Source organism: Arachis ipaensis, chromosome B09 (genome assembly GCF_000816755.2).
Source record: "Arachis ipaensis cultivar K30076 chromosome B09, Araip1.1, whole genome shotgun sequence".
In the NCBI taxonomy this organism is placed as follows: domain Eukaryota; kingdom Viridiplantae; phylum Streptophyta; class Magnoliopsida; order Fabales; family Fabaceae; genus Arachis; species Arachis ipaensis.
Window position 1 is genome coordinate 89,905,659 of NC_029793.2, and position 17,201 is coordinate 89,922,859.

At 34.0% G+C, this 17,201-nt stretch overlaps 1 protein-coding gene and 1 long non-coding RNA gene across 4 annotated transcripts in view; one reads left to right on the forward strand and one right to left on the reverse strand.

Annotated features, from left to right (window-relative positions):
- The window catches only part of LOC107618026 (ubiquitin carboxyl-terminal hydrolase 9), an 8,238-nt gene extending 1,838 nt beyond the window's left edge, over nucleotides 1-6,400 (reverse strand). Inside the window, exons 1-11 of one of the 3 annotated variants that reach the window (XM_021111599.1) lie at nucleotides 6,109-6,400; nucleotides 5,832-6,008; nucleotides 4,621-4,875; nucleotides 3,389-3,533; nucleotides 2,924-2,983; nucleotides 2,699-2,794; nucleotides 2,051-2,416; nucleotides 1,810-1,950; nucleotides 1,363-1,533; nucleotides 727-984; nucleotides 470-642 (exon numbers count right to left, since the gene is read on the reverse strand). In XM_021111599.1, the coding sequence (XP_020967258.1) occupies nucleotides 470-642; nucleotides 727-984; nucleotides 1,363-1,533; nucleotides 1,810-1,950; nucleotides 2,051-2,416; nucleotides 2,699-2,794; nucleotides 2,924-2,983; nucleotides 3,389-3,533; nucleotides 4,621-4,875; nucleotides 5,832-5,983 (1,817 nt within the window). In that variant the 5' untranslated portion in view covers nucleotides 5,984-6,008; nucleotides 6,109-6,400. Of the gene's footprint in view, nucleotides 1-469; nucleotides 643-726; nucleotides 985-1,362; nucleotides 1,534-1,809; nucleotides 1,951-2,050; nucleotides 2,417-2,698; nucleotides 2,795-2,923; nucleotides 2,984-3,388; nucleotides 3,534-4,620; nucleotides 4,876-5,831; nucleotides 6,021-6,108 lie in introns of all 3 variants that reach the window. The other 2 variants (XM_021111598.1, XM_016319948.2) reach the window with 2 other exon arrangements.
- On the forward strand, nucleotides 7,891-8,821 carry LOC107616913. Its single transcript, XR_001614701.2, has 3 exons — nucleotides 7,891-8,201; nucleotides 8,305-8,546; nucleotides 8,663-8,821. It is a non-coding gene; the product is annotated as an uncharacterized LOC107616913 (long non-coding RNA).

Genomic DNA, 17,201 nt, shown 5'->3' on the forward strand with positions numbered 1-17,201 from the left:
AATATAACCAAACGGTTGTGCATATCATCCTATGTGACAACCTGTGTAACAAGTATCAACTTGAATGGCATCTGCAAGTGTTTGAGGAGAAATTATCTAAATCCTTGAAGAAAATTATTTTCTCCTGCCTTGGGTTATGAATAAGAAAATGAGTAAATAGAGTTAATGTACTAAGTGGTTGGCAGAATTCCAGATAATTTCCAATTTCAGGAGATCATCCATTAAAGACTAGATAACATTGCAAAAATTCCAGTCCCTAATCAGTTAATTTTAAGGAGGGGGAATTCATTTAACCAGAATTTATTTCAGAGGAATTTATATCACCAAGTGGAACACTTCCGGTTGAAAAGAAACCACATGAAGAAATCTATTAAAGGCCTATATCACTCATCTTATGCAAAAAGGAAATTATCATGTGTAGGTATCCTGAATCAACAGAGATTGGTCCATTCCATATTAAGAGTATAACCTAACAGAAACACCAAAAGTGGCATACTTATCCAGCCATCGATGCATTATTTCTAGTTTCGTTTTCCGGGCTCCACTTTTCAGTCGATAGGCCACAATATGTTCATCGTCCTTTATTGATGCCAGTGGTTCCAAAGGGGTCTCTAAATATCTGTAGATCTTATGCTCATAAACCTGCAAAAGTTAGAAATACACACAAAATCAACCACCATAATAAGCCAAGGAAAGCCATCTTTAAGTTCTCTGTGAAGCACTTACCTCTGCCAGCAAAAGCATTTCATCACTCTTTAAGCAGCATGCAGCGGCCAATGCATTGGAAAGATCTCTACAGCAACCATGCTTCAGAACTGTCACAGTGTATGGCATGGGAAGACCACTCCCATCAGAATAAAAGACAGTTACTGTCATTGACCGCGTGACAGTGGAAGGCAGCGGTAATGATAAGTACATGAAAGGATCGAAAGTGATTGAAATTTTGCCACATACTGGACAAACCAATGTTGACTTGTATTGACCCTGAACATTTTGTTGCCAAAAATTCAAAACGTTAAACTCAGTAATGAGAAAATACATCCTTTCAAGCTTTAATAGAAAATCAAGTTCAGCACGATTGATAGATGGCCTTTGATGCAATTTTAAAACTCGAGATCGTATACAGAAAAAGTACTAAATGTAAGAGACTTAGAGTAAAACATATCTGAATAAACATATCAATTAACAAATTTGGGGTTTCCCCTAATTTGCTTTTCAACCCATTTTATTTTTTGGGTTGCAAAGCAGTTGGGTAGGGACACAGGGCAAAGCTAACTTTTAAGCATTTAGCTACTCAGTTCACTACTTGCATTTTAAAGGCAAAATATGTGAAACAAAATGGACATAAATATAAGTTCTTACCTGGCACACATCAACAATCAATGAATCATTCCGAGCCATATGATTTTTCCAACACTCATATGCGATTTCCTCATCTGGCCTACCATCCGAGTCCTTCATTTCAATATAAGGTTTTTGTTTCACACGATTCAAATCTTCATGCAGCCCATCCAATAAAAACGCAAGCAATTCCTAAATAAAATAATCAATCCATCACTCAATGCACATTCAACAACCATAATGTGCAAAGTTCAACAACTTTTCAATATGTTACAGAAGGCAATCATAAAAATTTAAATACACACACACACAAGCTGTCAGACAAAGAAACGGAAAATATTGCATGTGTAAACAAAGTTCCACTAAGAAATAACACCAATAATGTTTGCTTTTGGTCTTCATCAATAGTGTGTTTAATTCACAGCGCATTTCAAATATTAAGAACTTTGACAATTTAGAGAAACTAACTTGAGAATCATGCTGGTTATAACCACTGAATTGTGGGGCAAATCGAGCCAGCTTTCCCTTGAATGCACGAGGAGCAACAGCAGTTCGCCCTGCAGACCACAGTTTCCTCAACAAGTCACCAAAAGCAAGTGCTAACTCACCCTGCACATGAGATATATGTTCATTTCCTTCAAAAGTATTACCAATATATTACAAAACAGTAGAACACTAGGAACTACAAATCATGGAATTTTCTACATACACGCATTCCCAAGGGATTGTCCATGTTGATATCCTCACTGTAATCTTGTAAGAAATATTCAACAAGAGGCGGGGTGTGGACTAAACATTGAATAGAACTATTCATGAAGCAGGTATTCCCCAAGTTCTGCAGTCCTGCCAAACCACCCCTTTCACCTCTATAGTTGTCATATTTATCATCCACAGTAGTCAATGACGAACTCACAGAACTTCCCTGATACGAATTAAAACTTGACACAGATGCATGACCATTTGACAACGTAGGCCCCCCTGCAATCGACATAGATGATCTTGGAGGCTCTAATGGTACCAAAGCTAACTCGTTTCCAAGCGAATGATCTCCATCAAGTGATACTTCTAGAAGAATCTGTGATGAAGAGATGAATCAGGAGCATCCATAGAAGAACCAATACCGAGCAAAAAGTTAGGATAATTAAGTATAAATGAATGCCCCAAAGATATTCATTATGTCTCTACTTAACGACAGCCACTTTATCAAATTGGACATGAGCCTCCTAACAAAAGATCATAATTGGACAATCGGAGTACTTCAGAATATCCACTCGGTTGGTAAAAGATCGTATTGAAACTTTCTACTAATTTTAACAACATATCAACTAAAATTTCTGCACAGCTCGAGGTTACTTACATCTTGGTCCATCACCAAGTTTGCCTCCTCCAATGTCTGGTCTGACACAGCTAGCATTGTATGTTTGTTTAAATTGAAGTAATCCCAAATACAGGCCTAACATAATTTTTAACAAGCAAAAGAAAAGAAAGACAAAAGGGGAAAGCATTATTGATTACAGATGAGGGAAAAAGAAAGCAAAACATAACCACATAAGAAAAAATATAAAAATAAATAAATAAGCACCTTTTTTTGTTCTACTCCTTTGATTTTGCACACCAGTTCATATAGTTCCCTTATGTTCGCCTAAAATATATCAGAGAAACAGAAAAGCAATAATCAGAACTACGTTGGTCTAACATTTCAATTATCACATTATGCCATGTTAGAACCAAAGTAGATGGCCTTGGAAAATATGCTAATAAGAAAGAATAGAAGAACTTTACATATAATAGCAAATCATGTTCTTAACTTGCAATAGGCTATCAAGTAATGTCAGTGTTCCAATGTCTTCCTCACACTAAAATACTCAACAGTATTTTTTCTATTTGGATAAAAGATGAATATCATTGACATAGTAATGCCAATGTGTATTACATATGTTTTTAAAATTGAATAGGTTCGTACTTTAACGGATTCAATACTCATCTGTACTTAGTGCAACATAACTGCAAAACCAACAAGACAACCCCATATGAAATCAATTGGTACCTTTTTGCTTAATTTCACAGTTGACACACTGTTATCTCTGGCATCAGTCAACTTTAAAATGAGTGGGTAAACCTCAACACTATATTGCTTCTGTGCAGCACCCTGCGAGATCAACCTCCTCGGTAATGCTGGTCCACCTTTATACCTAGACCATGGTAGACAGAAATCTGTTACATATTCTAATCAAACAGTAGTGACCATCAGATGACAAAATTGAAATATAACCTTAACCGCCCAAGTTCCAAGGCTTCTCCATTTATATGTTAACTTCATGATGTCAATACTAAACCTATTAAACTAACCAGGCAAAAAAAATGAGTATACTGCCCTTGAGGATTCAGAGGAAAGTTTAAGATTACCTTAGAGGAAATACTTTTAAAATAATTGAATTGTATTTGGTTTGAGTATGTTAAAGGCAAGTCTATGAAAATAGTTTTTTATTTTTATTTAAATGAATAAAGTAAAATTACTTTTAGAGGTATAAGTTCCAAAAAGAACAAAATAGAATTCAAGAGTGAATAGATGGATGATTGTGATCTTGTGGGTAAGAGTGCCATTATACGTCAAGTTCTTTGGAAAAATAAAATGCAAATCAAAGTTTACTTCTTTCAAATCTTCCAAAATTAATTCTAGATACCGCAAAATTAATTCTGGGAGAATGGAAAAACAGATAAATAGATTGGCAGATCTCTAGAATTAATTTTGACCATCCAGAATTAACTATGGCCTTGAAAAATTACTTGTGTGCTAAGCCAAACAGGCACTTGGTATGTTTCAGGCTGGTGTTGCATGATCCATTAGCAAGTTTCTTGTGAAATTTTATGATAGAAATCTGTGTCTAAAAGAATATCACTCTGCATAATTGATTAAACGTATAGAAGCATGGGTATCTATGGCTATATGGCTCTTTCTCCAAATAATATTTGGAGGATCTAGATAATATACATTTATGTAACTTTTCCTTTATAGTTTACATATAGAACCACCAGTCACTCTCGAACCTCTGGACCATTTAAATTTCCCACAGCCTATTAAACCAACTATCGTTAAACTTTGGGAGCACCGGTGTTATTTGACCTCTCTAGAAGAGTACCTTCCATAAGATTCAAACTTATGTACTCATCCCAATTGTTAATGTTACTTACCATCTCAAACAACCCTTTTGGGTGTATCTAATTCTTTAGGTTCTCCAGACTAGAAAGTAAAAACCATTTCGAAAATAAGAAAGTTACCATTCTGAAAGTCTTTCCCACACTTTCTGAGGAACTAAAACATAGTCTGTCCCCTCCACCAACATTCGATGAATATCTAAATCATTGCCTTCGTAATTATTTCCGTTTGAGACAATATCAGAATTATCAATTGGCCCAGGTCTATCTGCATTCTCTGAGTGAACCACACCGGCATTCTGGTCAATTGAAGATTGCTCACCAGTGGAAAGCATACCACCACAATCCCCAACATACCCCTGCCAACTTGAAAACCACCTGCATGGACAGCAAAAATATATATTGATTGATTAATTAATTAATTAAAATAATAAGGGATACAAATTAAGGGGAACGGCTGAAGTTGTCAGTCTATGACCCAGAGGTTACAAGTACAAGTTGTGGAATTAGACTCTGGCAAATGAAAGGTAGGGCTGCCATCTATAGACCAATATGTGAGGCTTATGCTCTCACAGACCCTCTGGCCTGTGCATAGCTGGTTCTTATAGCACTTCCATTATCAATACAAATGGAAAGTAAAACGATGTGACTGAGAAATGCTAAGTGAACAAGTTATTTTTGTAACCAAGTTCAACCTAGTCTTTCTTCTTCTTATGCCTCTCCTCCTTCTCTTCCTTTTACTTCAACTAAAATTTCTGGTTATCAATCCTCAAGCTATTGGACCAACTTGGTTGAACTTAGTTACCAAAATGACTTGGTCATATAGCATCACCGTATTACCATAGTTCAAAGTCAGTCGATAATGTTCGGTAGCATTGATAAAACCCTCCATACACATAAATTATATGTGCGGAAAAACACCATATGAATGTCAATGGAAAAAAGCAATAAAAAAGAAACAACAACAATAACAACAGCTTTTAGGGTGAGTAAACATAAAAAGGACATGAAAGCAAAAAGCAATACTGTTCGGATTTCCGTTTAGAACTACAAAACCACTAGCTTTATACTACACCATACCCTAGTTCTATAATTTCCCAAACAGGAAACCAAACATGGTCACAACACAAGATCCATTCACCCTCCATGCTAGTGAAGTAACTCAATTAAGTGTAACCAAAATCCCCGAGGCCAAGAGTATAATAAGTGTGTAACAATCCAACCAGTATCAGTCCTTTCCCCCACAAGATAACCCTATTCAAATAGTAACAGGCAGCTAAGCAAAAGATTCAATGAAAATTACCAAAAGAAAGAAAGAAAGATGAGATTAAGACCTATTGGAAATAACGTAGTACAAGTTGCCTTCTCTCAAATTAAGCTCCGATTCCTTGATCAACTCCGACACGATCCGATTCTCCTCCTCCGGAGGGAGCGGGACGCAGCTGCCGCCATTGTCCATCGGAAAAACCGAATCGGCAATCGTCATGGCGGATTTCGTTCAAATCAAGCACCTAAATCAGCACCTGAATCAGCGCCAATAATTTGAAAACACTTAGAAATCCGCACAAAAGAGAAACCAATTGAAGAAAGAGTGAGGAAGCAGTAAGGCACCTGAAATGAAGAGATCGAGGTGGAAGAGAAAGAGAGCGAGAATGGAATAGCGAAAGGGAAACGAAAGGAATCGAATGGGAGAAAAACAGGATATTCGATGAACCCTAGCGCCTAGATTGCAGGGACAGACAGGTAGAGAAGCGGGGAAGGTTAAGTAACGGAACGATCCCCAAAAGTCTATGCGTAAATCTTTACCGTCATTTTTCAACGACCTCTTCCTCCTTCGTCTTGTTTCTCTTTCTCTCTAATATGTGGAGTGCCACTCTCTCTTACTTTCCCCTTGCTTCAAGTTTAATTTTGGAGTAAACTATCAAGTCTCTACAATATGATTTTTTAAGATAAAAAATTAAAAATAATTTATTTCGATTTCTGTTTTTTATTTTGGAAAAGTCTAGGGCAGCACTCCAGCAGTTTTGTTAAATTTTGTCCAGCATGTAATCAGCAGAGAAAGGTGAATCATTAGATAAAATCTCACACCAATCTTACATCATTAAATTATCATTAATGACTATTTGATGGCTACCAATCACAAAAGTTGCTGACCTAATATTGCTCTTTTATTTTTATGACACAATATGATCTTTATGAGTATTTTAACTTTAAACAAAAAATATTAACATGTTAGGTTCAAAAAATGATATTTTTAAATTTGAATAATTTATTAATTAATTTGTATTTATTATACCATATATTCAATAATTTATTAAAAAAAGAATATTAATATAATGAATAAAAAAATAATTTAAAAAAATATTGTTTAAAGAATAAGAACAAATATACTTCTAATCAATTTAAATTTTGAGACCATTATTCTTAAACTTGACACATCAATTTTTTTTGTTCATAGTTGACAGAAAAATACCCATAAAATTTATATTGTGTTACAAAAATAGAAGATAAGAATCGAAATTAATCATTTTTATTTTAAGATATCACGTTATTATTCTGAAAAAATCGATAAAGACCAAATTAATAGCTCACTCTTTAATTTTGACTCGGTGTAGAAACTGAGCTATGATAATTTTTCAAAAGTGCTTATAGTAATATATGGTTTGGGTGAGTAGCTGTTCAAGTAAGAAAATAATCCGAAAATTCTGATTTTTAATTTCAAGGTGGAGACCCTCGTGCACCCTCTTAAGGGTGGGTGCTTCAAGTTCCATGATCTATGCCACCACAATTGATAACGGCATTATCCCCTATCATTAAATATAGTCCGTTTGGCATCTAACGTTTGGAGAGGGACAAAGAAAGGGTTGTCATGCTGTATCTTCCCCAAGACTGAAAGACTTTTTGACTTCTAATGGAAGGTATATGCATGGACCATATTATTATTGGTACGCCATAAAATTACAATGAAACGATGTTTTCTTTTAGAGATAACTACCAATTTAGTATCTAAAAGATTTAATCACTAAAAAAAAAATTAAAAATATTATTAACAAAAAAATCCTTAAAAAATAATTAATTTTAATAAAAATGACCAACTATCAATTAAATTAATTAACGTAAACATTAAAAATTATTCATACTTTTAATTTTTATAATATCATAAACACTTTCATTTTAGTTTATTAAAATTCCTAATAATCATTTTCTTTTTGGGATAAGTACTTTCTTCATTCTCAAGATTTGGAGTCAAAATCAAAATCAACTTTTTTTTTTTATTAAAATCATCCTTAACGTTACAAAACGTTATAAATTTTTTTTACCAAATTATTCTATCCACACTCGCGGTTCCATGGAAAACCACCGCTGCAGCTCCAACCCTCGCACCGCCGGCCGTCGCAAGCTCACATGAACGCACTGCCGTTGCCGTCCGGCTCTCGTCCCTCCGCTGTTTGCTGTTCGAGTTTTCCCTGCCTCTTCCCAAAGCCGCCATTTGCCCCTGCCTTAGCCCACCGCCGCAACCCTTTCTCTTTTCTTCTTCCTCTACTCTTTTGTCTTCTCCTCTGTCCACTGACCCATGGCCGAACCACCACCAGCGACTACCTCAGCTGCCTCTAGCAGCTGCTGTCCTCACCACCGCCGCTAGTCACCGCCGCTGCAACATCCACCTCTCCCTTGATTTCTTTTTGCTTTGTTCTTCATTACAGGTTCATGAACCAACCCACTTTCAGTTCCTCTAATTTTTGTTTAATTTAACTTAGGTTTAATTCCCGAATTGTAAAACATGTATGATTCAACTTGAAATTTCAGATGATAATCAAGATCCATTTGCATTTGATGAGGATGACATTGCACCTCCTAAGTGGGATTTACCATCAATCAAGCAAAGAAAGTCGCATGCTAAAAAATATGAGGTAACAAGCAGAGAATTTGAAGAAGGATGTTTATCATAGACTAGTTTGAGCAATGGGGATGTCAATTGTTCCAGTTCTTACGTTGATGGTGAAGAAGGTTCTAGTCTTATCACTGATTGCCTTCTTACTGCTATTAAGGTATCTTTATGATTTTCTCTGATCTATTGTTTTGTGTCTTCTCTATATAATTCTTTCCTTAGTTTTGGTAAGTTGGGATTTCTATAAATTAATATTGTATAGTTGTATGATTGTAGGTGCTGATTAATTTGACTAATGACAAAACCCTATTGGCTGTCATCAAATTGCTGAATATGGAGGATTGGAGATTATGCCTCTGTTAATTGCTCAGCATTTTCCTTCTTTCAGTTCATCTTCATTGCCCACTTTTCACATAAAGGAAAATAAGCCAAACAGTGTGAAAGAGGTTGGGGGAAGGAGAAGAGACGAAGAGATGCTGGGTGTAGGTGGGGTGGGGTTTTATTTTTTTTTAATATTATTTTTATTAATAGTTAAGGGTAATTTGATTCAAAAAAATAGAAAATGATGATTTTATAACGTTTTGTAACAATGAAGATCATTTTAATAAGAAAAAAAATCGGAGACGATTTTGATTTTGACCCTAAATCTTAAAGACGAAAAAAGTACTTATCTCTTCTTTTTTCTAAAACTATCATTCTTCTTTTTCATCATTATTATCATCCACCATCTCTTTTTCTTCTTCTCCAATTTCCTCATACCCTTAATTTTCTCCGCCATCCTCCTTTTCTTCCTTTACTTACAACTTTTAAATCAAATATGTATTTTAAATTCATTATATATTTTATTAAGGCTCGGTGTTGTTGGCATTGAATCCAACTTTATTGTTGGTCATCATAATGTTCCATTCTAAATTTAATGTTTTAAGCGAAATAAAATCTCCATTCAGCATTCAATCAAATCCCCTTCAAGTTCATTTACAAATTAGTTAAATGGATTATTATCTAGCAAGCAAATCTATGATAATAGAACAGGAACAAATAGAATATGAAAAAAATCAAATAGAATAAAAAAAAGAGAAGTCTATGAGAGACCATAGAATGAGAAAAACATAATAAAAAAAAAATCCAAACATGAAAATTGAAACTCACTTACCTAAGTTTCCTATTTGATAAAATAGAACTAACACTAAAGCTGTGAAGAAAAAAGAGAAGATGTGGATTCAAGGTATGAGTGATGATTGGTGGTATCGTGGTAGCAAAACCAAGAAAAGAAGGTGAAGGAAGATCTTTCCTTGTAGCGTGGTTAGAAAATGCGACACTAGCAGCAACAGTAGAGACAGCAAAAGGGATTAGAATTAAAATTTGAGTGTTTTTGAAATTATAAAACTTAAAAGTTTAGGTATTTTATAATTATAATAATTGCTAACTGTCACGTCAATATTTAACGTTAATTTCAGTTAATTCAATTGACAGTTAATTAATTTTTTGTTAATAACATCTTTTAAAATTTTCTTTGTCAGTATTTAAATTTTTTGGATATCAAATTAATAATCATTTATTTTCTTTATTCATCCATCATGTGCTTGGAATATCTATTATTTATATCAAGATTTTGAGAATCAGATTAATAAAACTAATCAATAAATTAGTCCAAAAATTCAATGATCTAATTGTAGTTAAACCGTAAATAAATAAATAATAAAAATTATTTAAATTATCAACATAAATTTTTGAAAAGCTAAGTTTACTAATTCGATATTAAAGTCTAAAATTTTACCTTTTTATTTACCAAATCATGAATGCCATAAGTCATAATATAGTAAAAATAACAACATATTAGATTAATATAACTACAAAAGCAACATAAGCTAAAAATTATAGAAATATTTAAAGGAAGTGACCATGATAGCAAAAGTTCACTGTAAAAGAACAAAAACATACAAAAAAAAAATAAAAGAAAAAATTACAGAACCATTAATGCAATATTTAGTTTTGAAAGGAAAAAAAACAAAAATTGATATAAAAAAAACATAAATAACTAAAAGGTACATAATAACAATTCCAATGATAAAAAAATTTGGAACCTCATACACTGTGCGTCAGCAAAAGATAAGAGCCTAGTGTTGAAGTAAACAAAAAGAGAGTTTCTTCACGTGTTTTAAAGTAATAAAAGCCCTGCTTAGAGGAATTCTTTTTCTTTCAATTTAACTAATAATATATAGACATCTGTTTACTAAATTAAAAAAATAAATAATATTTTGTTAATAAATTTAATACTTTATATACATATATGAGCTCATCGTTAGATATATTAACGTTATATATATTATACTTTACGTATATAATTAATTATTATAATTATTAATAAATTAATATTTTGTTATTCTATATATACTACTTACATACACTTCTATTCTCACACTTTCTTCTACTCTTCTTCATCTTCTTTCAAAGTTTACGAAATCAAAATTCTATTACTATTTTTTTGTTCAAAAAAATAGATCCAAACCAACTCAACTCTTTTTTCAATTACTTACAAAACTTTTCTCAAACTCCAAATACCCAACAATCTCAAACCTCAAATTCTCAAATTCCAAATCAAAACTTCACACTATCAAATACATTTAAAAATCCACAAAATCTTCCTAATTTCAATTTTCAACCTCTTTATAACAATCAATTTCCTATGTTCCAAACACAAAATCAAAATTCACAAACACCACATTTTTCATTTGCATCCATATTTAACCCCTCTATTGGAAATGTTATTTCAACATCCTTACCATTTTCAATTCAATTTAGTGCATCGAGACATAGCTCATTTGGTGTTGGTGGCTCTTTTAACCCATCCCCTCAGACTCCGATACAATCTAGTTCAAATTCGCAATATTCATATTTTACCAACTCTCGTGGATTAGATGCTATCGACCTCAATGAAGATGACATTGAAAATCGTAGGTAAGATAGTATTTAACACTGACAATGGGAAGAGGATGTGATGTTGATTAGTGCATGGTTGAATGTTTCAACCGACCCTATAGTTGGTACCGACCAAAAAGGCGAAATATTTTGGAGTCGAATTCACAGTTATTGTGTGGAATTTAGCTCCAACATAAAAAAGGGGGACAGTTACATGTAAGAAACGATGGTATAAGATCAATAAGGCAGTTGCACAATTTGCTGGTTGCTACGATCAAGCTAGTCAAAATATAAGGAGTAGTTTGAATGCTGATGATATAAAGGAGTTGGTCTATAAACTTTATTCCACAAATTATAGTAAAAAAATTCACTTTTAAGAGGCATTAGAATATGTTTCGTTTGGAGAAAAATGGAGAAACTAACTACCTACACAGAGTGGAGGCTCAAAGAGAACCAATGTTAGTGTAATTGGAGCATACTCATTATCATCAAATTCAGAAACACCATTGGCTGACAAAACCGGTGTGGACTCTCCCGTTCGCCCATAAGGATCAAAGATGAGCAAGAGAAATGGTAAGGAAAAAACACAAATGTATGAAGATCTTAGCGAAAAGAAATCATTGATTGCTAAGAAACTATCTCTCATGGAAGATATTAAGAATATTAGAGAAAATGAACTAATGGATAGGAAAAAAGAAAGAGAAGAAGAAATGGAACATAGAGAAAAGATTATGGCAATCAAAGAAAAGGAGTTACAGATTCAAGCGACGATGAATGAATAAGAATTACAAACTTAGAGGTATATTAAAGAAATGGAGATAAATGCAAAGGAAAGGGAAATGGAAAGGATGGCTAAGGAAAGGAAAAGAGAAATGGATATGCAAATACTTAATGCTGACATGTCTACAATGAGTGAAAAACGACGAGCTCTTCATGAGATTGCATGTGAGAAAATAATCAATAAGGGGTTTACTTAATGGTTCCTTGAATTCATAGAGTTAAGTAGTATATTTTTATTTTTATTGCGTATTACTAGTATATGATGTAGTCTGTTTCATTCATTTCTTATGTAACTTTTTAAATTAGTCAATATTATTGTGCCGTTATTGTTTATGAAAGTGATTATTGCAAAACTAGCCGTTTTAAACTTAGACAAGAAAAAACTAGCTGTTAAGTAGTCGTTGCAAAACTAGCCATTTTAAACTTAGACAAGAAAAAACTAGTCGTTAAGTAGCCATTGCAAAACTAGTCGTTGAGAAGTAGCTACTTGTTGCGGAAACACTTATAAATATCAACTATCTATGATTCAACAACTCCATTCCAAATATCGTTTCTCACCTCAAAAGAATACTGAAAAGAACCTCAAGCTATGGCTAGAAAATTTGATGATATGTTTAATGAGGCTTTATATAGTAAAAGAAGACGGCGAGATAATACACTCATAGATAATTGGATCGATGAGTGTTTATTTGATAATTCAAAAGAAGAAGATATCGATAGAAGCTCTATCCCAACTCTTCGTAGATGGATCAATAGAGATCGAGAAGCAGGACATGATCGCCTTTTCCAAGATAATTTTGCAGATGAGCCGGTATATAATGCTGACATTTTTTTACGGAGATTTCGAATGAGAAGACATGTGTTCCTTTGGATAGTAGATGCTTTCTCAAATGCCTATCCGTATTTTCAACAGAGGGTCGATGCAACTGGGAGAAGAGGCTTGTCACCACTCCAAAAATGCACTGCAGCGATACAGATGTTAGCATATGGCGTAGCTGCTGATGCCATTGATGATTATGTGCACATAGGCAAGAGAACTACAATTGAATGCTTGAAAAAATTTGTTGAAGGTGTCATTTCGGTGTTCGAGGATAAATACTTGCGAAAACCAAATTCAAATGATATACGACGCCTGCTACAAATGGCGAAAGGTCGTGGCTTTCCTAGCATGTTGTGTAAAACCCGCGAAATTAGTAAATAATTAGCCAATAAATTAATTATTATTTAAAAAATTAAAAAATTAAATTTAATAGTTAATGAGGTACAAATAATTAAAATATGAATTTTAACACTAATTTTAAAAGATTTGGTCCAAAATTGGACTAAACGAGTCGAATCAAGCGAACCGGGTCCATATTGGGCCCAAGGCCCAACCTCAATCAGCCTTATTTATGCATGCAAGTCCCCCTTTCATAGGGAGAAAGAAAGAACACGGTGAGAGGGTAAGAGAGAGCTTAGGTTGGAGGTTACTATTCACTTCCAACTTTAATCCATCTTATCTTTCAATCTGGAGCTTTAATTGATGAGTCGTTAGTGGCCACGCGTTCGTCTCGAAATTCTCTACAAAGTCAACTAACCAATTTGGTAAGGAATTTAATTTTTCTTACCCAAATCTTCCCTTCTTAGTTTCGAATTTAGGGGGTATTGGAATTGAGAATTTATATGATTTTGATATTTTAGGTTCGAATTAGCTCGCAAAAATTAGCGAGTTTTTGTTCATTTGAGACACGAGTAAGGTAAGAACCTCAAACCTCTTGTTGATTAGTGAATTAGAAAGCTTGGATGTTGATTATAGTGACACGTTGTGGAATTAGATTGAATAATGTTGAATTGGAGTATGTTGATGATGTTGGGAGCTTGATTGTGGGACCTTGGTGGTTAAATTTCTGTTCAGAAAGGCTTTAGAGCTGTGGACTCTTGAGAAACGTTGACCTTGAAGTGTCTCTGGGTTTTTTGAGGAATCAGCCAAGGTATGATTTTGGTTTCTCATAGATAATATATAATGTCTTGTGAAACCTTATGCTAGATGACCATAATATAAGTTGTATGATATGGAAGATTGAGGATTAGTGACTTGTTGTTTGTATTATTGAGTTGAGTGGTTGGATTGTATGTTGAATATATATTAATGTGTGTTGTATGATGGGGCATGATGATGATTGTTAATGGCACGAAACGCGATGTATGACGATTGTGATATTGAATATTGGTGAGATTTGAGCCAAAGGCCGTGACCAGTAAGTCCGGGTAAGTATAATGAATTAAGATTGGCATGGTTTGCATGTTGTATATTGAGGCACGGATATGATCTATGTGAATGTGAGTGGTGTTGATTTGGTTGAGGTATTACAAAAAGTATGTATGGAAATTATGGTATATAGTGGGGGCGGGGGGTTGGAAGTTAGGACTTTTGGAAGTTAGTATGTTGTGAGATGAATGTTATGGAATGAATGAGAAGTGTTTAGGTACGTTTTAAATATGGTTAGTGTGAGATGGAACTTGAAGCTTTGGTTTTTTTGAAATGTCCATTGTGAAAATAGGGGTTTGAGATTTTTAAGCAAAACTTGATTTTTAATGAACTTTGACGATCCATAACTTGAGCCTCGAATTTTGGAAATGAAATCTATTTCAAATTAAAGATATTTTCAATAGCTTTAAAATGGTATAAATTTTGTGGAAAATAGAATTTTGAAGAGGAACTTATGAACGTCGGAAGTTATGTACAAAAAACTGAATTTTCTTAAGTTGCAGCAAAACTAAAACTTCTGGTTTGTGTGCGGGCGTACACTGCTGTGCGCACGCATCGAACAAGGGCTGCGTTTTAGCTCGTGCGTATGCACGAGCGGTGTCTGCACGCACACTAATGGAGCCGATCGTCGGTCTAGAATTTATCAATGAGGATCACGTCGAAGTATAGTTCCAAACCTACAACTAGCTCTCGATCGAAGTTTAAATTGGTTGTCACAAGTTCAAACCAATAAAAATACCGAGAGTATTAGATCTCGGGTCATCTCTCAAAGAAATTGCAGTGAGGTATGCATGTTATCGATTATGAGGTTCAAGGGGGTGGTTTGCATGTGAGAAGACAAGAATTTAAATGACAATAAAGTAAAGAAAACAACTAAAGATAACAATTACTAAAGAGGCATTCATGGCAAGAATTGAGAATCAAAGTTTTCTATCCTAGTCATTAATCATAACACACTAATTACCAAGAGTTAAGCCTATCACGTTGTCTCCCTATTGAGAGAAAGTTAAATAAGCCTAGTTAATCCCAATCCATAAGTAGCATCAATGGAAACAAGATCAACTAGCAACTCTAGATCACCAACATAAATTGGGTATTAATGACATAAGATTACCAAGTTTCTCTTTTCAAGCTAAGACTGCTAAAAAATCTACTCTAAACCTAACCCAAGTATTTTATCAAACACTTGGTGTGCATAAAAAGAAAAGCATATTAAATTGCAGTAATAATAAAATCTACCACTATCAAATATAAGAAAATTACCACAAAAACTCAAACAAGCATAATAAACATAAAAACATAAAATTGTATTAAAGGAATCAAAATTAACAAGAGTGTCATAAACTAAAAAGAGGCATTAAAGAGAAATTAACAATGTAAACTAAGAGAACAAAAGATGTAGGAACAAGAAATTGCAAGAAAAACTAAATCAAGACAAGATTAAAACCTAAATCTAAGATGAAATTAACCTAAATCTACCCTAATTCTAAAGAGAAGAGGGAGCTTCTCTCTATAGAAAACTACCTAAAGCATGTTTCTACACTACCCTAATTGCTCCCCCCTTGTTCCATCTTGAATTCGGCTTCAAATACTTCAGAAATGAGTTGGATTTGGGCCTGAGTGACTCAGAAATCGCCAGCCACAATTTTTTTTAGTGACTCACGTGACGAGTGTCACACGTACACGTGGGGCACGCGTTCGCGTCACTTGACGAAATTTCTGGTCACGTGTACGCGCGGGTCACACGCATGCAGAACTGGGCAGATTTTCGAACTTCATTTCTTCATAAATTCTCCACTTTTACATGCTTTTTCTTCATTTTTTCAATCTAATCTTTGCCTTCTAAACCTGAAATCACTTAGGTAGCGTTTGTTTGCAAGACAGAGACTGAGATTGAGAGACAGAGACCGAGAGACAGCGACAGAAATAAATATCAGTATTGTGTTTGGTGTAGAAGTATACAAGACTGAATTATGTCTCAGTATCATGTTTGGTTTGAAATAAAAGTAGAGACTAAAAAACTTAAAATTACAAAAATGCCCTTAATTTTAAAATACAACTCTAACCCCCAAATCCAATTTGATTTTTCTCAGAATGTAACCCTAACCCCCTTTCTCCTCTCCTTTCTCGTGAAGGAATCCTCTGGTCTTACCCACCGCCGGTAGCACCTCCAAGGATCCCTCTTCATGCCACTACTCCTACAATCGCACAGAAATCCCATGGCCTCTTGTGCACCGAGTATTCCATTCTTTCCTTTTTTTCCCTCTTTCTTCATACTAATTTTTCTTACACATGCTCCTTCTGTATATTTTAAATTAAAAGTATCAAATTTTGTTTGGGTGCAATTTCTTGAAATTGTATAATAAGGATAGCATCCACTTGACCGGCCTCGACGATGCAGCTTTTTGATTAGGTATTTTATGACCCTTCGATACTTATAATTTCTAATTATTGGCTTTCAATTTTTAATTCTTTTTTCCGGGGGCAAAATCTTCAGGTGTTGAGAGGCGGAGAATCTATGATATAGTGAACGTCTTAGAGAGTGTCGGGGTGAGGTTTCTTGTTATATTTATTTAGTTGAGTTATTTCTTGAAACAACCTTAATTTTTGTTTCAAAACCTTGTATTAATGATAATAATTGGTTCTTAGTTGTTTGTTTGTTTCGCTTAATGTTGGTTGACTTATAGGTGCTTTTTAGAAAATCTAAGAATCAGTATACTTGGAAAGAGTTTGCTGCTATTCCACCTTCAAGTATCTTGAGCTTATCAATATTTATAAATTTATTTATGATAATTACTATATAAAAAAACAAAGAAGATTAATTGAGAACTATTCATCATAATTATGTTGTTATTATCATTCTTTTTC